The sequence below is a fragment of the Plectropomus leopardus genome, chromosome 21 (genome assembly GCF_026936395.1).
Source record: "Plectropomus leopardus strain MGB_pleo_1.0 chromosome 21, ASM2693639v1, whole genome shotgun sequence".
In the NCBI taxonomy this organism is placed as follows: domain Eukaryota; kingdom Metazoa; phylum Chordata; class Actinopteri; order Perciformes; family Serranidae; genus Plectropomus; species Plectropomus leopardus.
Window position 1 is genome coordinate 28470193 of NC_142196.1, and position 21976 is coordinate 28492168.

Here is a 21976-nt window from a genome sequence, read left to right on the forward strand (position 1 = left end):
CCTCTTCCTCATATCTCCTCCTCATACCTCCTCCTCCTCCTCCTCATATCTCCTCCTCCTTGTCCTCATATCTCCTCCTTCTCCTCATATGTCCTCCTTCTTCTCCTTATATCTCCTCCTCCTCCTTCTCATATATCCTCCTTCTCCTCCTCATATCTCCTCCTCCTTGTCCTCATATCTCCTCCTTCTCCTCATATGTCCTCCTTCTTCTCTTCCTTATATCTCCTCCTCCTCCTTCTCATATGTCCTCCTTCTCCTCCTCCTCATATCTCCTCCTCCTCCTCCTGCAGGTAATACTGACTGATTCTTCTCCTCCTGCAGCTTCCTGCTCCACACCTGTCTGTCTGTCTGTCTGTCTGTCTGTCTGTCTGTCTGTCTGTCTGTCTGTCTGTGTCTTCTTTAGTTCAGTTCCTTATTTAACCTGTCTGTCCCTCTGTCTGTCTGTCCCTCTGTCTGTCTGTCCCTCTGTCTGTCTGTCCCTCTGTCTCTGTCCCTCTGTCTCTGTCCCTCAGCTGGTCTGGACATCAGCTCCATGGCGGATGACCTGACAGGAAGTGGGCGTGTCCAGAGGGCGGTGCAGGAGGAACCTCTGGACGCCATCTTGAGTCCAGAGCTCGATAAGATGGTGACGGACGGTGAGTGTGTGTGTGTGTGTGTGTGTGTGTGTGTGTGTGTGTGTGTGTGTGTGTGTCATTTATTTATTATCTTTATTACTACAGTACTTTATCTAATAGTATTTATCTATGTGATAAAAATATGATATAATTTTTAAGATGTGTCCCAGTGTTACCGTGATGACGTCGACTCATCAGTCGTGTGTTGTTTTCCAGGAGCCATCCTCAGCAAACTGTACAAGATCCCAGGTGAGACCACACAAAAATACACACTATATACACAAAAATACACACTACATGTACTAGCACACAAGTAAAAAAAGCCTTTTAAAAAAATTGGTTTTGAAAATATTCAATGACAAAGAACTGAGGGAAAGAGTCATTGGTTCTTTCAGAAAATATCTTTGTCTGTAAAAAGAGCCTCAAGGTCCTGAAAAAAATCCTGGAAATGTTCAGTTAAAAATGAATGAACCTTGAAAAGTTTTCCAGCCTGTTATTGTTGGGCTTTTATTGTGAAGAGTCTGCAGCTCATCATGGACGAGGAGTCTGAAAGATGACGTCAGTGACTGATCTCAGATCAGCCTGTCACAGCTGGACGTGTGTGTGTGTGTGTGTGTGTGTGTGTGTGTGTGTGCGTGCGCAGAGCTGGAGGGGAAGGACGTGGAGGAGGTGTTCACTGCTGTTCTCAGTCCGAACAGCAGCAACCAACAGCCAGAGCAGAGCCAACACACACACACTGCTGCTGGGAGCAAGACACACACACACAGCACAGGTACGCACACACACACACACACATACACACACACACACACACACACACACACATGGCTGTAGCTTGCATCAGCAGCTGGACCTGAAAGGTCTGTGACAAAATAATGTGAATATTTCAAAATAATATCAGTAAATTTAGATGAAAAAGTTGAGACATTTGAAGAACTGAAGTCAGATATTTAGAGGAAGAAAAAGTTGAATAATGTCAAAACATTTTAAAGAAAACAGCAGTACTAAATAAAAGAGACGGTGAAGTCATAATAAAACCTTCATCAGACGCCTTTCACAAGCGTGTAACCCCTCGAACCTGCCGCACGCTGCTTTCATTTCCTTCAAAAACGTGGAAAAAAGGCAACGAGCAGCTCGTCACAAACGTCTGTTATTTTTTTATTTGTTTGTCATTTATTTGTTACATGCATGATTTCGGGGTGGTTTCCTGTTTTGGAGGCCCGTTGCGTTTTTGCCGTCGTCCTGGGAGACGCGGGCTCGGTGTGCTCGGGCCTCAGAGGGGCGGCAGCCGAAACAGGAAGTGTGTAAAGGTGACTGACAGGTGACTTTGCGTCCATCAGGACCCGCCGTGTTTCCTCGCCTGCCGCTGATGAACGGCCTGATGGGAGCCGCTCCTCACTTAACCGACGCTCCTGTCGCGCCCGGTGGCGGCCGCGGTCCCGCAAGCTTCAGGATGCCCCCTCCCGATGGCCCCGCCCCGGGGTCGGCCTCAGCCAATCGGGCGGCGGCAGGGGAGGGCGAGCAGGACGTGCTGTCGACGGCTCAGAGGGGCATGTTGAAGTGGGAGAGAGAAGAAACACTCGGAGAGAACGCCACCGTCGCCCCTGTCCTCTACTGCAACACACACTTCCCCCTGCTGAGGGAGCACTACCCAGGTACACACACACACACACACACACACACACACACACACACACACACACACACACAGAGATGTTTCAGATGTTTGTCAATAATCTGAAAATCTACACTAATGAAAACACAACAGCTTAATGATGACAACTACACAACTGTGTGTGTGTGTTTCTCTTGTGTGTGTGTGTGTGTGTGTGTGTGTGTGTTTCAGACTGGTCCAGTAGAGTGAAGCAGATAGCGAAGCTGTGGAGGAAGGCGAGCTCTCAGGACCGTGCTCCGTTTGTGGTGAGTCCATCAGCTGATGTCAGGCAGGCTGAGTGGATTTAAAGAGACAGTACACTCCACAGACGTGACCAACACACACACCCTAAATACATACGTGTTAGTATTTCACATGAGGATCAGGGACGTAGGAAATCCGTCCCGCAGATGAATTATGGGTTATTTTATCTGTATCAGCCATGATGCTGTGAAACCAGTCGCTGGCGTTCTGACTACCATCTGATGGCGTGCAGTGGGTCTGTTCGCCCTGTTGTCTCGTTGTGAATCTTTGGTCCGAGCTGAGCTCCAAAAAGTTAACCTCGGTATCGGCAGCTGGCCATCCAGCAGCCGTGACATCACAGGTTGAGACTTCCTGTCGTGGATTGTGGCGTGGAGAGTCGCTCCGTGTTTGAGTCCGTCTGTCGTTTTCCGTCCAACAGCAAAAAGCTCGAGACAACCGTGCGGCTCAGCGCATCAACAAGGTGCAGCTGTGCAACGAGCCACTCAAACGGCACCAACCCCAGCCGCCGCCGCCACCGCCACCGCCACCGCCGGGGCCGTACGACCCTGTTTCCATGGAGACGGAGGGATCATTCAAAGACCCGCTGAGACCCAAAGAGTCAGAGCAGGAGCAGGAGTGGAAACTGAGACAGGTAAGTCCTCAACACGTCTCCTTCACGTGGAGACGACCACGACCATGTTACCACACCGAGTCACCTGGAGCACGCGTGTTCAAGGATGTCATCTTCAGTCAGACTCACACACACACACACACACATATATAACGATTGTTCATAGTTAACTCCTCACATATTTTATCTGCTGTAAATTTACCTTAAAGGGTTATTTCTCTCTGGGTCCCCCCTCTGTGTCCCCCCTCTGTGTCCCCTCTGTGTCTGTCCCCTGTGTCCTCTAGATGCTGCGTCAGAAAAGTAAGCAGCTGGCGAAGATGGAGGCGTGTCAGAAGTTGGAGCAGGTGAAGATGGAGCAGCAGAGACAGCAGCAGGGAGGAGGAGCAGCAGCAGGAGGAGGAGGAGGTCTGTCTCCTGAGGACGGGAGTCGCAGCCCCCTCACCTCCTCCCCCCTCAACCCTCCATCCTCCAGACAGCACCTCCTCCCTCACAGCTCAGGACTCTCAGACGACGTCTTCCTCAGACCTCAGGCGCCTCCTCCCTCCGGCGCCTCCTCCCTCCCTCACTCTCCCCTTGCCTCCTCCTCCCCCTCCACCAGCCCCCTCCTCCCCTCAGGTCTTCTCCCCACCCTCCTCCCGCCCTCCTCCCCTGGGACCCCTACAGTAAAATGACAGGGACTCCTCGGCCCGCCTCTTCCTCCTCCCAGCAGCAGCGTCTCAGCTCCCTCTGCGCCTCCCCCATCCAGGATGGCTCCCCTGCTCCGTCCCCCGACTCCTCCAGGACACCCGGACCACAACCAGGTACCTCCTGCTCCTCATTCTCATTTTTCTCCTCCTGGTCCTCTGCTCCTCTTTCTCCTCCTGCTGTGTCCTCCTGCTGTTGTCTCCTCCTGTTGTGTCCTGCTGCTGATGTGTCCTCCTCTTGTCTCCTCTCAGGGCCACAACAGAGCAGGACAGGAGTGCTGAGCCCCCTCGGCCCCTGACCTCCAGTCACGCCTCCTTGGCATGCGAGGGACGGAGGCGTTCAGAGGACTCCTGGGAGCACCTGTGTCCTCCGTCTGGGGGTCTGATCCCACGGTCGGGGAGACCTGGTCCAGGGTGGTCTGTTTAAGGCTCCCATGCCCCCCAGCAGCAGCAGCAGCAGCAGCAGGAGGTGTTTGGGAGCACAGGAGGAGGAGGACGCAGGGACCCGTCCCAGGAGCCCTCCTTCCCCTCCAGTCCGCTGTCAGGACTGGGTTCCCCCATCGCAGCCCGTGACGCCCAGACACCTGCACCCCCGTCCCGACCACGCTCAGACCCCTGACCCCTCATCCAGCTGTCCCCCTGACCTCCAGGCCCTCACCCGACCCCTACTCCAACCCCCAGACTCCCGGGACCCCCGCCCCCACCCTGACCCGGCTGTACCTGACCCCACCGGCCGCCCTGAGGCTGGACCAGTACCCCCAGCAGTCCTCCAGCCGCAGACTGTCCCCCTCCCACCCGAACATCGACCCCTACGCCTCCACCCCCGGGACGCCCCGCTCCTCAGGCGCTGACCGCTTTCCCCGATCTCCAGGGAGTCAGCCATCGACGCCACGGCCCCTGAGGGCCTCAGAGCCCTTCAACCAGGCCCCCGCAGACAGCCTCACCCCCCAGCCTGCAGGCTCAGCCTCGTCCCCCTCAGGACCAGGACTGTCTGGAGACTCGCTGACCTTCAGCCCCGCACAACAACACCAGGTGACACACTGCTAATACTACTGCTGATAGTACTTATACTACTACTGCAGTACTTTACATACCTCCACACCAACATCAGGTAACACACTGCTAATACTACAGTTTCCATGATCGGTACTGCAGATTTCTTTGCTCTCTTATTTGTTTTTTTGTCTTCATTTGCAGCAGTCTCCAGGACGACGACAACAACAACAACAACAACAACAGCAACAACAACAACAACAACAACAGCAACAGCAACAACAACAACAACAACAACAGCAACAGCAGCAGCAGGAGTCGTTCTCCAGAAGCAGCCAGACCCCAAAGCATCCTGGGATGTTGGAGGAGAGCTTCCTGTCGGCTCAGACTGCAGGTCAGGACACCTTCCATCAGGGTCACATGGCAGTGAGCTCCTCGCAGGCGGACAAGACCACCCATGAGCTGGCAGCGCTGGCGGCGGCCTCTTTGGACGGACCAATGAGCATGCTGCCTCAGCTGGGGGACTCTGAGGAGAAGTTGCGGCAGGTAAGGCGGGGGTGTTGACGGGTCGGTGGGTCAGTGTGCTGTGTGTGCTGAGCTCATGGAGTTGTGTATGTTCCTGCAGCGTCAGCGTCTGCGGCAGCTCATCCTGAGGCAGCAGCAGCAGAAGAGTGCTCTGCGGCAGGAGAAAGGCCTGCAGGAGGCCGCCCCCGGACCCCCATCTGCCGCTCCTCGCCTCTGGCCCCAGGTCGACCCGTCTGCCGCTCCTCCAGCGGACCCCTTCGGACGCCCCCCGCCCCCCTACCCCGGTACAGTGAGGCCCAGTAGGACGGCGTTCCCCGGAGGTTTCCCAGCGGAGCAGCAGGGGAGCTCGGCCCCCAGCGAGCCTCCTCTCCTCAGGCAGAGTGTCCCCAGAGAGCTGGGAGTCCGAGGAGCAGCGCTGAGGTGAGAGGAGCAACAGAACCTGCTCCTCATCAGAGGAGGAGATCTGTTTAATCCACAGGCCTTCTACAGTCATCGAAAAGTTATACAATATGCAAATAGGCCCGGAGAAGTTTTGGAAAACTAAATATACCCCAAGGTTTTGGAAATGTCCTGGATTGTTGTTTCACAAACCTGTTTAATAACACATGATGTGTTCAAGTACCCTTTAATTTGAAATCCAACAATAATTTCTATTTTTAACGGTTTCACGCTATGAACATTGATGTTTTCAAGGAAAGCATTTTTTCCAAACCTGCCTTGACAAGGCGCCAAAATTTTTTAAAGAAAATAAAAATTGAAAGTCATTTATGAGAATGTATGGCCTTGAAATTTTGCCTCAAAGTCCTGGAAATGTTTTGGTAAAATGTGTGTGCACACTGTATTCATATCATCTCTCCTCTAGGTTTGGTGTTCCTCCAGGAGCTCCAGCTGGTCTCCAGGACTCTTTCTTGCGTCCTTCTCAGGGAGTGGCGCCTGGTTCAGGACTCAGCTTGGTGGAAGGAGTCCAGATGAGAAGGCCAATGCCTGGAGAGTTCACAGGCATCCGACCTCTCCCTGCTGCAGGCGCCCATCCGCACATGATGCCAGGTCAACCAGCCCTTACTATGAGCTTTATCAAAGAGGAGCGTCTGAGCCAGCCCTTACTATGAGCTTTATCAAAGAGGAGCGTTTGAGCCAGCCCTTACTATGAGCTTTATCAAAGAGGAGCGTTTGAGCCAGCCCTTACTATGAGCTTTATCAAAGAGGAGCGTTTGAGCCAGCCCTTACTATGAGCTTTATCAAAGAGGAGCGTTTGAGCCAGCCCTTACTATGAGCTTTATCAAAGAGGAGCGTCTGAGCCAGCCCTTACTTGTTATGTGTCCTTTACTTCAGAGTGCAGATCTGAATTCTTCTTCTGTTACTGACTGAAATTCAAATCTGTTCTCTTATTTTTTTGACCCCCTCCAGGTGTCCCCCAGCCCTTCCTCCCGCGCTCCCTTCCCCTCCAGCAGCACAGCATCATGGGACAGCCCTACATTGAGCTTCGCCACCGGGCCCCTGAAAACCGCCTGAGGCTGTCCTTCTCTGTGCCTACCAGCCCACACCCTGAGGCCCCGCTGCTGCACCCTAGAGACCCCCAGGTGCCCACAGCCCGGCCCGGGCAGACGGCACCGGGCCAGCAGTCGGCGATGGACCAGCTGAACCAGCAGCAGCACGTCGGCCATATCGCAGCCGCGCTCACGCATAGCGGTGAGGCAGTGCTCCCGGGCGCTGATGGGATGGAGGAGCACCTGGAGGGGGAAGACTCGGCTGTCAAAGACCTGGAGGACGTGGAGGTGAAAGACCTGGTCGACCTCAACCTGAACCTTGACCCTGAAGACGGTACGAGTTACGTCTGTGGACACTACAGTTCATCGATAGTTCAGGTTGAAGCGTCTCAGGACAAGATCAGAAATGAAGAGCAGTTTACAATTTTAGATCCGAAACATTCTGAGGCAAAGATACGTTTTGTAGGATTTTAGAACATTTCTGGGATTTTAAGACATTTATAACATTTTATGACACTTGTAGGATTTCAAAATTGTTGTAGGATTTCAGGACAATAGGGTCTTAGCTAGGTCCTCTCTCAGGGGTGTGTTTTTTTTGTTTATGCTGTTTTATGCTTTTTGGCACCTTATGGAAAGAACAAAAACAATTCAGTGTCAGTCACTTTATTTTTAGTGTCAGTTAGAAAATGGTTGGGACCACCAGGGGCTAGATTTGGCCTGTGGGCCGTAGGTTGAGTATTAGTGGTCTAATATGATATTTTTGGTACAGCATAGTGGATGATTGAGGTTTTGGGGAACCCTTCTGTCAGCTTTCTGGTGCTCTGCGGGTAAATAGGTGTGTCTTCTGTTGCAGGTAAGGAGGATCTGGATCTGGGTCCTAACGACCTCCACCTTGACGACTTCCTGCTGTCAGGGAAGTTTGACCTGATTGCCTACGCCGACCCAGAGCTCAACCTGGAGGACAAGAAGGACATGTTCAATGAGGAGCTGGACCTGGGGGAGTCTGCAGAGGAGAAGGAGGGGGGAGAGAGGAGTGACGGAGCCACCGGGTCCCGAAGGAAGGACAGCCACAGCCAGGTCAAACAGGAAGTACAGGACGGCATCAAGAAGGAGGACAAGGACAGCGCCCCCTCTACGCACCCTGCTCCGCAGCCAGGGGCCATCCCCAGCAGCAGGCCTCCAGGGGTTCCAGGACCTCCAGGGGCTCCAAGGTTGGAGGCAGCCAGCTCCAGCCAGCTGTCTGTCCCTGCTCCCCCGCAGAAGCTGGAGGACTCTGGTTCTGGATCAGGGGCCCTGCCGGCTCTCCACACCCAGGAACAGGCTCCGTCCTTGGGCATGGCGGCCAGGATCCTCCCTCCGGTGGCTGGAGGTAATCACACTCCGCAAACATCAAGTATTCATCCGATGATAGATTAGATCTGACTGATTATTGATCAGGGTTTCTACTGGACAGATTTGATTGATTTTTGATCAGTGTGATGATGTATTGATCTGTAGTTATTGATCTGATGAAATAGTGATCCATAGTTATTGATTATTGATCTGCTGGACTCTGTGTGGTCTGCAGGTCCACAGTCCGTCTTCCAGCAGCAGCACAGAGCGTTTGGACCTCCCCCATCGGCTCTCTTCACCTCCACCCCTCAGGCTCTCCCCGTGTCTCCTCACCCCAGTCTGACTCCTCAGGGGGGCCCCGCCCCTCCTCACCCGTTGTCCCTGCACCCCCCCCAGCCCCGTCTCCTCCTCAGCCCCCAGAGCCAGGCCGTCTTCCCCAAGAACCAGGAGCAGAACCAGGAGCAAAACCAGGAGCAAAACCATCATAGGCCTCTGCTCCTGGAGGAGCAGCCCCTTCTCCTGCAGGATCTTCTAGACCAGGAGCGCCAGGAGCAGCAGCAGCAAAAACAGATGCAGGCTCTGATCAGACAGAGGTCCACCACTGAGGCCGCGCCGCCCAACATGGGTACGACCACTGTCCACCCCTGCACACCTGCTGCTCAACTCTGTGTGCTTTTATTCTGATAGGTCACTCTGTGTGTGTGTGTGTGTGTGTGTGTGTGTGCGTGCGTGTGCGCACGTGTGTGCGTGTGCGTGTGTTCAGCAGCAGACTTTGACTCCATCTCCGACCCCATCATGAAGGCCAAGATGGTGGCTCTGAAGGGCATCAACAAGGTGATGACGCAGGGCAGCCTGGGACTGAACCCCATGGTCATCAACAGGTACGACCTCTGACCTCTGCGGACGGCCAGCAGCTGGAAACCAGCGACCGCTGCCTCAGTCTGGAGGCTGATTGATTGTTCTGTGCAGCGTCACGCTTCGTCACACGACCGTGGGCGGTGTTTGTGACGAGCGGATCTGTGCAGTTATTAGAAACCTGGAAAAGGCCTGGAAATTGGAAATATCAGTTTTATGGCCTGGAAAAGTTTTGGAAAGCTAAATATATCCTAAAAGTTTTGGAAAAGCCCTGGAATTTTGTTTGACATACCTTTAAAATAACACGATGTGTTGAAAATCATTTCAGTTTTCACAGTTTCAGGCTGATAAATAAGGTAATTTTTGATGATTATCACTGAAAAATTTTAAAGAAGGAAAGAAATTTCTAAAATTGAAAGAAATCACAAACACAATAAATTGCAAGAAAAATGGAAAGAAAAGGAAAGAAAAATGTTTTTCAAACCATCCGGGCCTGCATTTTTCTCTCAAAAATATGGGTTTTTTTCCTTATGAAATTTCAAAGAAAAAATTGTGTAAAAGTTTTAAATTAATTAAAAAAAAAAAAATCACTTACTGTTTTTTACTCTAAAAATTGCCACAGATATAACAGAGAGAGCAGCGACCGCGACGCTCTCTGCAGACGAGGAGCTGCTTCCTGTGTGGAAACAAACGGTACACTGACACTGTGTGTGTGTGTGTGTGTGTGTGTTAGGTTCCAGCCGGCCCCGGTGGTCCCGGGTCCAGAGGGGACCCCTCAGCCTCCTAACCTGGTGGGACAGGTGTGTAGCACATGACATCAACTGAACTGTGTTGTGTGTCTTTGTCCTTGTCTCGGTGTCGTTATGTCTCGGCTGAGTCAAACAGGAAGTGTCTTGTCTTCCTGTCAGGACGTCAAACTGACCCCCCAGCTGCTGCGGCCCAGCCCCCCCAGCTTCGGCCCCGGCTTCGTCAGTGAGTATCCACACACACACTCGTCCACACACCGCATGTCCTCTCCGTCTCTGTCCCCGCAGTCAGAATGAATTGTGCTCTACGCCTGCGTTCAGTCCCCCATCCCGCCATTGGTCCATCCACGCCACCTCTGGAGGACAGCTTGCCATTTCTCGTCCCCATTTCCTGTTAAGAGTTTGGAGGTCAAAGGTCACTTCAAACATGTTTTTGGCCATAAATAAAAAATTCAGACATCATGTTTTCAAGTCTCCCTGACGATTGGTCAGACACTGAACTGGAGACACTCGGGTTCGTACGGTCAAAAAAAAACAAAAGAAAAAAGATTTTTGGTGAGTTTTAAAGGGAACATGCCTTCAAAATGCAGCCATGTGAAGTTGTAGCCCCTCCCCTAAAGCCAAAATCAAAAACATAAGTCAGTGCTTAAAAACTTATCTGACTTGCCCCCCCCTTTGCACCCCCGCCCCCTGAAGAAATAACCAACAGTCCCTGACTTATATTTAAATATTGATTCTGTTCTGAACTCTTGATTTTTTGTAATAATGAATATTTAAAAAGCAGTTATTTTATAACACTCATCCTCAAACTCTCAACATTATGATTTTTCTTCTTCACGATGTCCCAGATGTCAACATGTGAGGGACACGTAGCCTTTAAGGTGGAGGGACTGTTTGCATTAATATATATATTAACATTCACTTACCCGAACTGCATGAAGTCAGAAAGTAAATCCAGGGAGTGAATGCATGAAAACTTAATCAGGGGATATCCGCGTATTTTACACCTAACAGGAATGAATGTAACTGGTTGCTCAGGGTTGGCTCGGAGCTTTTTTAAGTTCTGGTCCATCAGCTCTCTCTGCTTTTGTACAAGATGATGATGGATTCATAAATGTTTTATTTTCGTTTCGTTTTGTTTCAGTGGTTGTTTCAGAGAATGTTTGCTCTTTAAAATTTTCCTAAGTCCTGGAAAGTTATTGGTAAAAATGTGCATGAACCTTCTGCATAACTGCTAAACAGAACAGCTCCAGAGAGACATAGTTTGGTAACGCGTGAAATCACCAAAGACGTTTAAATATTCAGCTTTTTGTTCCAGAATTGATCTTGTTGTTTATTTATAATAATAATAATAATAATAATAATAATAATTAATAATAATGATATTGGTTTGTTCTGTGAAAATCCAGATTCTCTGTTGGAACAAAGTTGTCTCTGAAGTTTGAATGTTGGACACGAGACGTCCCCTGCTGTTCTCTGGAGCCTCAGTGTTCTGTTTGTGAAAGCTGTCCAGTGTCTTGCAGACGAGTCTCAGTGTGTGAAATGTGTCCTGTGTCCTGCAGACGAGTCTCAGCGGCGTCAGTACGAGGAGTGGCTGGGGGAAACGCAGCAGCTCCTGCAGATACAGCAGCGCCTCCTGGAGGACCAGATCGCCGCTCACCGCAAGACCAAGAAGTCTTTGTCGGCCAAACAGAGGACGGCCAAGAAGGCCGGCCGAGCGCTCGCTGAGGAGGACGCCGCGCAGCTCCGCAACATCACGGAGCAGCAGGGGGCGGTCCAGAAACAGCTGGAGCAGGTACAGCCACCTATGGTCATTGAAAACCTGGAAAAGTCATGCAGTGTCCAAATAGCAATGTTCAGGGCTAAAAAAAGTTCTCAAAACTAAATATATAACCAACTACTTGGAAAAGTTCTGGAATTTTTATTCATAAACCTGTATAATAATATGATGTGTTCAAGAACCGCAGGAAATGTTAAAATCCAACAGTGGTTTCTGCTTTTACACTTTCTAAAAGTGATGAGGGGATTGTCATTTTTGGGGATTTAAATAAAAACAAGCCTCCCAAAATCATTTTAAAAAATAAAAAGTCAAACATTTTCAAAGACTAAAAAGATTAACATTAAAGTAAAGAAAGGCATTTTTTCCCGTTCAGATCAGGAAGCAGCAGAAGGATCACGCCGAGCTGATCGAGGACTACAGGACCAAACAGCAGCAGAGAGCGGCTGCAGGAGGGCCCCCCCTCCCCCCTCAGTCCATGGTGTCAATGCAGCCCCATCCAGGCTGCCCTACCCCACCGCGCATCCCAAACGCCCCCCCTGGTTGGACCCCAGCGGGCGGGGCCCCGGTGGCGGTGATGGCACAGAGGTTACCTCTTCAGCTGCCCCCTCAGATGCCCCCCTCCCTGCCTAATGCCCCCCGGACTTCCCTGCACACCAAAACCCCCCCGGCCATGGTGCCCAGCCTGGCTGCTCCTACAGCAGGCTTCACTGCAGGCATCCGGGGCCCCGGGGGAGGGCTCGGTGGATCAGCAGGGGACGCAGCTTCTGCACCGCCTCAGGTAACGGACTAACAGACTGACTGACTGACCGGTAACCATGAAGACTGGTGTTCTCATCATTGACCGGGGGACTGGTGGTCTCATCATTGACCGGGGGACTGGTGGTCTCATCATTGACCGGGGGACTGGTGGTCTCATCAGTGTCCCCAGAAACTGGTGGTCTCATCAGTGTCCTCGGAGACCGATGGTGTTTTTCTGCTTCCTGCAGGTGAAGTTTGACGACAATAATCCGTTCAGCGAGGGTTTCCAGGAGAGGGAGCGGAGGGAGCGGCTGAGGGAGCAGCAGGAGAGGCAGAGAGTCCAGCTCCTGCAGGAGGTGAGGCACCGCCCACACAACAGGAAGTAGAGGGGGGGGGGGCAGTGTATGATTGGTCAGACTGACGTCAGTAGAATCATGTGACCACAGCTTCCTCACTGCGATCCTCCCTCCTTCTGCTCCTTCTCTCTCTCATCCTTCTCCTTTTCCTTCTTCTTCTCCTCTGTCCTCTTTCCTCCCTCCTCCTGCTCCTCCTCTCTCTCAATCCTCTCTCTCCTCCTTCCTCCTCTCTCCTCTTGTTCCTCTTCTCAGGTGGAGCGTCACCGGGCCCTGCAGCAGAGGCTGGAGCTGGAGCAGCAGAGCCTCCTTGGCACATCCATGGGTCCTGGAGCAGGAGGAGCAGGCGGGCCCTCCTCTGGAGCTCCATCAGGGGCCCGGCTAGGACAGACACCTGGACCTGCTGGCCCTGCTGGGTCGGCGCCGGCCCCTGGAGGGGAGGGTCTGTCCCAGATGTCCTTCTTCAGCTCCGAGCTGCCCCAGGACTTCCTCCAGTCCCCTCCACCCTCCAGGGGACCCCCGCAGCATCAGGGCCCAGCAGGGGCCCCGTTTCCCCAGCAGGCGGGCCTTCGACAGTCTTTTACAGCAGGGCCCCTGCTCCCTGGAGCCCACCCAGCTCCTGGCCTGCTGCCAGGGGCCGCAGCAGAGGGGGGCAGGGCCCTGCCTGTGGATACTGCCCCCTCTGGCCCCCAGACACAGCAGAGGCTCTTGGGCCCCTCTGTGCCCTCAGCCCAGGGACAGGGAGGGCCCGCTGGGACAGAAGCGGTGGGACTGACCGCCTCCCATCCTGGAGGCCTGGCTCATGGTTTTGGACATGACTCCTCCTTCCCAACCACCTCCTCTGGGGGCCCCGCTTCCCTCCTCCAGCTCTACTCTGACATCATCCCCGACGACAAACCAAAGAAGAAGAGGAGCAGAAGGAGGGATGGAGACGAGCCCGCCGCTGGGGGAGGAGCCAGGACGCCGCTGTCCTCACACTCTGATGAAATCACAGCTCCGCCCACTCCGGCCATGTCAGACACCTCCTGCTCCACACCAACACGGGGCAGCACTGACCAATCAGAGCTGTGCTTCTCTCTAAGCTCCGCCCTCTCCACGCTAACGCCATCATCAGAGCTTCAGAGGCCGCCGCCCAATGCCACCTCCCAGCAGAGAGGCCCCACCTCTGCAGCTCGCCTGGAGGTCAAGGTCAGTCACTACTCTAACAATACTCTGACAGTTCTGTAACAATACTCTGACAGTACTCCGATGGTACTCCGATGGTACTCCGATGGTACTCTGATGGTACTCCGATGGTAGAGGGGAGCTAAAAGCCCGTCTGAGATATGAGCCTGTTGAGTTCAGTGATTTAAACAGATTATTGAGGTTTTACAGTACCATGTAGTACTGCATTACAGTATTTGTTGCAGTACTGTTTGACAGTATTCGTGTTATTTGTACCAGTACTTTTTAACAGTGTTTGTGGTGTTTGTCATACCCTGGATTTCCACCGCTTGCATGTGTGTTGCATTACGGCTCCGCTGTGGTTTTGCTCCGTCATCCGTCAGTCCACACTGGTTGCGTTTTGAGTCCGGCACGGCGCAGCACCGCCGGATCAGCAGAAGTGGTGAAACCGAGGAGTTCCCGCGGTAATTACAGAATCACGCGCATTATATCGGTACAGAAGAAGAAGTAGTAACTCCATTCACTCCGTGGATTAATTATAGTGAAGTTGATTCGCTCCCAAAACTCCCAGATAGTTTTTTCTGTCTGTGCTTGTCCTTGTAAACGGATGTGTGGTGTCATAAATAATTTTGTGGTTTTCCACCTCCCAAATTATTCAGAGCGGAGCCACAGAAAGTGAACACGTAGATTAGCGTGTGATCATTTGGAGCCGGACCGTACGCGGATCGGGTGGAAACAGGCGATGGTATTGTCGGACAGTATTTGTAGTATTGTAATACTGTTGAACAGTATATGTAGTGCTGTTTAACAGTATCTGTGGTATTTGTCATAGTATTGTTGGTAAGTATTTGTAGTACTGTAGTACTGTTGGACAGGATGTGTAGTAGTACCGTCTCGTGCTTTCGGCTCAGGTGTTTTTTCCGTCTCCCTGCAGGAGGAGCGCGAGGAGCGCGGGGCCTGTGGAGGAGGCATGGTGAAGATGGAGGTGGGCGGGCTCGAGGGCATCTCCTCCCCGTCTCCTGTCCACGGAGGAGATGGAGGGAAGGAGCTGCTCAGACACCTGCTGAAGGACAAGACGTCCCCAGCCACCACACCGTCACCCACCGCTCAGACTCCGCCTGCCGCCCGCCGCCAACTGTCCAATGACAGCGTCCGGTCCGAGGAGGACGACAGGCCTGGTTCCCGTGGCAACATGGTGAGGACGAGTTCACTGCTGTGTTTGAGAGCGAGTTTGTGTCTTTAAAACCTACAACTGTCCCGAAATCCTAAAAACATCCTAGTCTTAGAAATGTCCTAAAATCCAACAGAGGTCCTAAGTTTTGGCGACCTGTGTCCTCCTCCTACAGGTAACTGTGGACAGTCCAGGTCAAGATGTCCTGGACTCATCTGGCAGGAAGAAGACACAGCGCTGTAAGAGACTGTCTCGGCCGGACAAAGACAGAGCTCCTCTCAAACACAAGAGGAGGAAGAAGGAGGAGGACGAGAAGACGCTCCTGTCCTCACCCACCTCCTCCTCTGACCCCGTGATGACTCACCTGAGACAGGTAGACCCACCACAGTCCACCACAGCTCACCACAGCTCACCAACTACAGCCCACCACAGCCCACCACAGCTCACCACAGTCCACTAACTACAGTCCACCAACTACTGCCCACCACAGTCCGCCAGAATCCACCACAGCTCACCACAGTCCACCACAGCTCACCACAGCCCACCACAGCTCACCAACTACTGCCCACCACAGTCCACCACAGCTCACCACAGCCCACCACAGCTCACCAACTACTGCCCACCACAGTCCACCACAGCTCACCACAGTCCACTAACTACAGCCCACCAACTACTGCCCACCACAGTCCACCACAGCTCACCACAGCCCACCACAGATCACCACAGTCCACTAACTATAGTCCACCAACTACTGCCCACCACAGTCCACCAGAGTCCACCACAGCTCACCACAGTCCATCACAGCTCACCACAGTCCACTAACTACAGCCCACCACAGCCCACCACAATCCACTAACTACAGCCCACCACAGCCCACCACAGTCCACTAACTACAGCCCACCACAGCCCACCACAGTCCACCACAGCTCACCACAGCTCACCAACTACTGCCCACCACAGTCCACCACAGCTCACCACAGTCCACTAACTACAGCCCACCAACTACTGCCCACCACAGCCCGCCAGAGTCCACCACAGCTCACCACAGTCCACTAACTACAGCCCACCACAGCCCACCACAGCCCACCACAGCTCACCACAGCCCACCACAGCTCACCACAGTCCACTAACTACAGCCCACCACAGCTCACCACAGCCCACCACAGCTCACCAACTACCGCCCACCACAGTCCACCACAGCCCACCACAGCCCACCACAGCTCACCACAGTCCACTAACTACAGCCCACCACAGCTCACCACAGTCCACTAACTACAGCCCACCACAGCCCACCACAGCCCACCACAGCTCACCACAGTCCACTAACTACAGCCCACCACAGCCCACCACAGTCCACTAACTACAGCCCACCACAGCTCACCACAGTCCACTAACTACAGCCCACCACAGCCCACCACAGTCCACCACAGTCCACTAACTACAGCCCACCACAGCCCACCACAGCTCACCACAGTCCACTAACTACAGCCCACCACAGCTCACCACAGTCCACTAACTACAGTCCACCAACTACTGCCCACCACAGTCTGCCAGAGTCCACCACAGCTCACCACAGTCCACCACAGTCCACCATAGTCCACCACAGCCCACCACAGCCCACCACAGTCCACCACAGCCCACCAACTACAGCCCACCACAGCCCACCACAGCTCACCACAGTCCACCACAGTCCACTAACTACAGCTCACCACAGTCCATCACAGTCCACTAACTACAGCCCACCACAGCCCACCACAGCTCACCACAGTCCACCACAGTCCACTAACTACAGCCCACCACAGCCCACCACTGCTCACCACAGCCCACCACAGTCCACTAACTACAGCCCACCACAGCCCACCACTGCTCACCACTGTCCACCATAGTCCACCATAGTCCACCACAGCCCACCACAGCCCACCACAGCCCACCACAGTCCACCACAGCTCACCACAGTCCACCACAGTCCACCATAGTCCACCACAGCCCACCACAGCCCACCACAGCCCACCACAGTCCACCACAGCTCACCACAGTCCACCACAGTCCACCACAGCTCACCACAGTCCACCACAGCTCACCAGAGTCCACCACAGCCCACCACAGCCCACCACAGCACACTACAGTCCACCACAGCTCACCAGAGTCCACCACAGCCCACCACAGCTCGCCACAGTCCATCACAGTCCACCACAGCTCACAAGAGTCTACCACAGTCCATCACAGCTCACCACAGTTTTTTCTGTTTTTTTGGGTTGTTTTTAAGATTGTTTTCTGCATTGTGTACTTTGACTGTCAGTACTGTGATCACATGTTCCTCAGTAACGTGGTTATTGATCAATGATTTCTGTCCCAGCTGTCGGTGCTGCCCCTCATGGAACCGGTCCTAGGGGTGGACCTGAGTCTGTTCCCCCCGTACGGCAGCTCGTCTCTGGGCAGAGACTCCAGACTGACGGGCTCCTTCGGGAACGCCTCCCTGGACGGAGTCAACGACTACTATTCTCAACTCATATACAAGGTACACACACACACACACACACACACACACACACACACACACACACACACACACACACACACACACACACACACACACACACAGCTCATATATTAGGTACACACACACACACACACACACACACACACACACACACACACAGCTCATATATTAGGTACACACACACACACACACACACACACACACACACACAGCCCATATAACACACACACACACACACACACACACACACACACACACACACAGCTCATATATTAGGTACACACACACACACACACACACACACACACACAGCTCATATATTAGGTACACACACACACACACAGCTCATATATTAGGTACACACACACACACACACACACACACAGCTCATCTATCACACACACACACACACACACACACACACACACACACACAGCTCATATATTAGGCACACACACACACACACACACACTCTCTCTCTGCCTGGCTCATCCTTCTCTGTCTGCCCCCTCCCCAGCAGAATAACCTCAGTAACCCCCCCACTCCTCCGGCCTCCCTGCCCCCGACCCCGCCGCCTGTCGCCCGGCAGAAACTGCTCAACGGCTTCGCCACCACGGAGGAGCTGTCCAGGAAGGACATCACGGAGCAGGACGGTAAGTGGTGTCCATGTAAACCTGGAAACACCACTTAGTTACACATTCAGTGCAAGACCATAAAAACTGTAATCAAAACTGTACTCAACACGAGTATTAGTCAACATAAATAGTTTTGGAAAAGTCCTGGAATTTTGTTTCACAAGCCTGCAGAATACTATGATGTGTTCAAGGAAAAGTGAAAATCCACCGAATTTCTAGGATTTTTTGACACTTTTGGGATTGTCGTTGGCGTTTTTTAGACTTCTAGGACGTTTTTTAGGATTTTAGGACATTTTTAGGATTCTGGTGTTGTCTGGTGTTCAGACACAGGTGTGAGTGCTGACGGTGGAAGCCTGTTTTTTGTTTTTTTTTTCAGTGAAAAGTGTTAAACAGAAGGGGGAGGGGCTTCTGACTTTAAACCACGCCTCCAAAACTGTGGACGTCCCTGCCTCCTTGCCGACCCCACCACATAACAACCAGGAGGAGCTCAGGTAAGCCCCGCCCACTGACCAAACACCTTCTCAGCTGCTGTCCCTGACCCCCCGAGACCATGCGTCCTTATCCTGCAGGACTCAGACCTGCTGTCCTCGTTTAAGGACACTTTCTGTTCCATCTGCTGGCAGCAAAAGGACAAAACACAGTTAGAGGACAGGAAGACTTTATTCTTGTCTTGTGTGAGGACCTTTGGACTTTATTATTGACTCTTTTTTTTTTTTTTTTGAACTTAATTTTTATTTAAGTTTCATTCAAAATCATGTGCAGAATCATAATCATCATATCTGCTGTTTCATATATAAGGTGACAATTATGGTACAACAAAATAGACAGAGACTACAGTGACAAAGAAAAATATAAAATGAAGTAGAATAGAGCAAGATGGAATAAAAGAAATAAAATTATATCAGTATACCCATGGCAGGGCTCCACCTTTTAGTGAATATATGTTTTTGGAGCCTCAGAGAATAGGTTATTTGTTCCATTTGATATATTTCCTTTATTTTTTCAGTCCACATATTGTGTGTTGGAGGGTCAGGCTTCAACCACCTTACTGTAATGCATTTAATTGCTGTAGCTAGTAGTATCTGTAAGAGATATTTTTTGGCTCTACCTTCCATGCCTCTTGGTAATAGACCTAGTAGGGCTACCATTGGGTCCATTGTAATATTTCCACCAAATATTTTAGTAAGTGTTTCAAACACTTCCTTCCAGAATACTTCAAGTTTTGGGCATAGCCAGAGGATGTGGGTCTGATTACCAATGTGTGGGCCGCAGTTTCTCCAGCATTTATTTGAGTTTGTAGTACTAAATTTAGCTGTAATTTCAGGTTTCCGAAAGAATCTCATGACGACCTTCCATTTAAATTCTCTCCATACATTTGAATTAGTTACCAGATGTATTTCAGTACAAATTTCCTCCCACATATCATGTTGGAATTAATTTCAATTTCCCATCTCTCTTTGACCTGTGCAGTGTTATTCAAATTAATGCTCAGGAATATTTGGTAACAATAGCTTATTAACCCTCTATGGTACGCACTATGATCCCAGTTGGTAAAAAAATGTTTGGGGTGTTTTTTTGTCTTAAAATAGACCAAGTAAACATAATTAAGAGACATTTTCAAAAAATATTATTTTTTTAGTAGTTTTTAGGGTTCGTTGCCATATGGCAACACCGTACCATAATGGAAAGTAATGAAAACATGAGTTTTGTTTAAAATTGTATGTAACATTTATTTTAAAACTCATGTTATAGTATAAACAATCACCAGTAGCCTGAACAGGGTTAGGGTCAAGATGTTGCCCATTTTACACTCTCTTACTGGTAATACCTGTCACTTCACTTTCATCCTCACTGTCCTCCCTCTCCTCACTGTCTCCATTGCCCTCACTGTCTCTGTCCTCACTGTCCCCACTGTCCTCATTCTCTGGCTCATAATCTTCATTGGTCTCACTGTCTTCATCACTCTCACTCTGTGTTTCCAGCAGCTCATTTTCCTCGTCACTGAATTCTTTGTCATCTTCACTATCATCTAGTGGGAGGGCTAGTTCAGCCTTTTTCATGATGTACCATAAAAAAAATTTGCATTCATTCTGTAAATGGAAGAAAGATGTGTCAAATATCATCATATGCAATGTGGAAAGGACTCACAAAGTGCATTATTATAGTTTAGAGACTATAGAAGATCAGTGTACACCAATGCAATTGCAAAGTAGGCCTATATACAAAATGTTATCAACATGCCAGGCTAGCAATCCATAATGGTACGGTGTTGCCATATGGCAACGTACACATTTTTAACATTTTCTATTATTTATTGATCGACTACAGTGCAAGAAACTACATGATAATGAACTTAACTAACCTATTGTTGAGTGTATATTTTTTTTCCCATTGAAAAACTTCAAAAAAACACTTTTTTTGTTGAATTTTTAGGCGTCAAATGGTGAGGCTCCTCCCGTCCATGATGTCTGCAGAAAAGGGTTTCAAAATGGCCTATAGAAAGTAATGTGACAAATTTAAACACTGCAATTGGTTTACTTAGAACCCCACCTCTTTTTTAATGCATTGCATCATAACTTTGAATGTATTATCTGTGTGTAGAAGGCTTAAAATGGGGTTGTTGCCATGTGGCAACGCTGTACCATAGAGGGTTAATTTCTTATCCCATTTTTTTGTTTGTACTTTAATCAATAATTCTTCAATTTGCGTTGGTTTAGTAACTTTGTCCCAGTCTTGGTGTTTTAATAAGAAATCCCTCAACTGTAAGTATCTGAAGAAATCTGCGCTTGGTATCTTAAATTCCTCCGCCAGCTGTGCAAATGATTTAAAATTACCAGCATTGTGGAGTTGATGTAAGTTGGTGAGTCCGTATTTAGACCATTTCCTAAAGCCCGTATCTAATTTAGAGGCCACAAAATCATTCATATAGCCAATATTTGTAAGTGCTGAAATTGTTTTAGGCAGCCCAAATGTAGATTTTATTGTCTTCCAAATGTTTAATGTAATTTTGGTCCAGTCACCCATATTTATTCTACTTGGATGGACATCTAGGAAAGGTAAGGCCTGTAGAGGTCTTTCGCATAAACTCTTTTCAATATTGAGCCAGCGTGTATATGATAAATCCTGGAGCCATATTATTAGCGGTTTTAATTGCGCAGCCCAGAAGTAGTATCTCAGATTAGGTAGTTTGAGCCCTCCCTTTGCTTTAGATAACTGTAACACTTTTAGTCTGATTCTTGGTCGCTTTCTCTGCCAGATGAATATTGAAATTAGTTTGTCCAGTTTGTCAAATGTAGTTCTGGGGATGTCAATAGGTAACATTTGGAACAAATATAGTAATTTAGGCAGCACATTCATACGGACACTCTCAATGCGACCCAGTAGAGATAAAGGCAATATTGACCATCGGTCTAAGTCCTTACTAATGTTATGAATTAAACTTTTGTAATTAAAATCATATAGTTTTTCTAATGAAGGTGGTATATGAATGCCTAAATATTTGATGCCATTTGCTGGCCATTTAAACCCACTCTGCAATTTAGTTGTATCTGAGATGTTGCCGCCTATATCCATGGCCAAAGTATCCATAAGTGAAAATGATGTCCTTTAAACATGGTATTGTTGTTGCAGGTTCTGTAAGATACAGCAGAACATCATCAGCATACATTGAGATTTTGTGCTGTTCTCCGTTTATCGTCACTACCCTTATATTGTCATTATCCCTAATCAGCTGTGCTAATGGTTCAATACTGATATCAAATAACAGAGGAGGTAGTGAACAACCTTGTCTACACCCGCGTTCCAGAGTGAAACGGTCTGAGAGAAATCCGTTCACCTTAACTGCAGATTGTGGATCCGAATATAAGGTTTGT

At 50.4% G+C, this 21976-nt stretch overlaps 1 protein-coding gene across 1 annotated transcript in view; it reads left to right on the forward strand.

Annotated features, from left to right (window-relative positions):
* The window catches only part of kmt2ca (lysine (K)-specific methyltransferase 2Ca), an 80371-nt gene that overhangs the window by 33651 nt on the left and 24744 nt on the right, over nt 1–21976 (forward strand). Inside the window, 30 exon segments of the mRNA XM_088071695.1 lie at nt 513–635; nt 831–863; nt 1258–1386; nt 1955–2269; nt 2461–2534; nt 2951–3163; nt 3427–3723; nt 3725–3786; nt 3788–3942; nt 4078–4268; nt 4271–4346; nt 4349–4857; nt 5023–5364; nt 5444–5763; nt 6206–6390; nt 6751–7164; nt 7684–8199; nt 8398–8787; nt 8926–9043; nt 9751–9817; nt 9926–9989; nt 11326–11558; nt 11917–12321; nt 12530–12637; nt 12890–13822; nt 14733–14993; nt 15145–15342; nt 17326–17487; nt 17987–18122; nt 18481–18595. Coding sequence (XP_087927821.1) covers nt 513–635; nt 831–863; nt 1258–1386; nt 1955–2269; nt 2461–2534; nt 2951–3163; nt 3427–3723; nt 3725–3786; nt 3788–3942; nt 4078–4268; nt 4271–4346; nt 4349–4857; nt 5023–5364; nt 5444–5763; nt 6206–6390; nt 6751–7164; nt 7684–8199; nt 8398–8787; nt 8926–9043; nt 9751–9817; nt 9926–9989; nt 11326–11558; nt 11917–12321; nt 12530–12637; nt 12890–13822; nt 14733–14993; nt 15145–15342; nt 17326–17487; nt 17987–18122; nt 18481–18595 — 7144 coding nt within the window.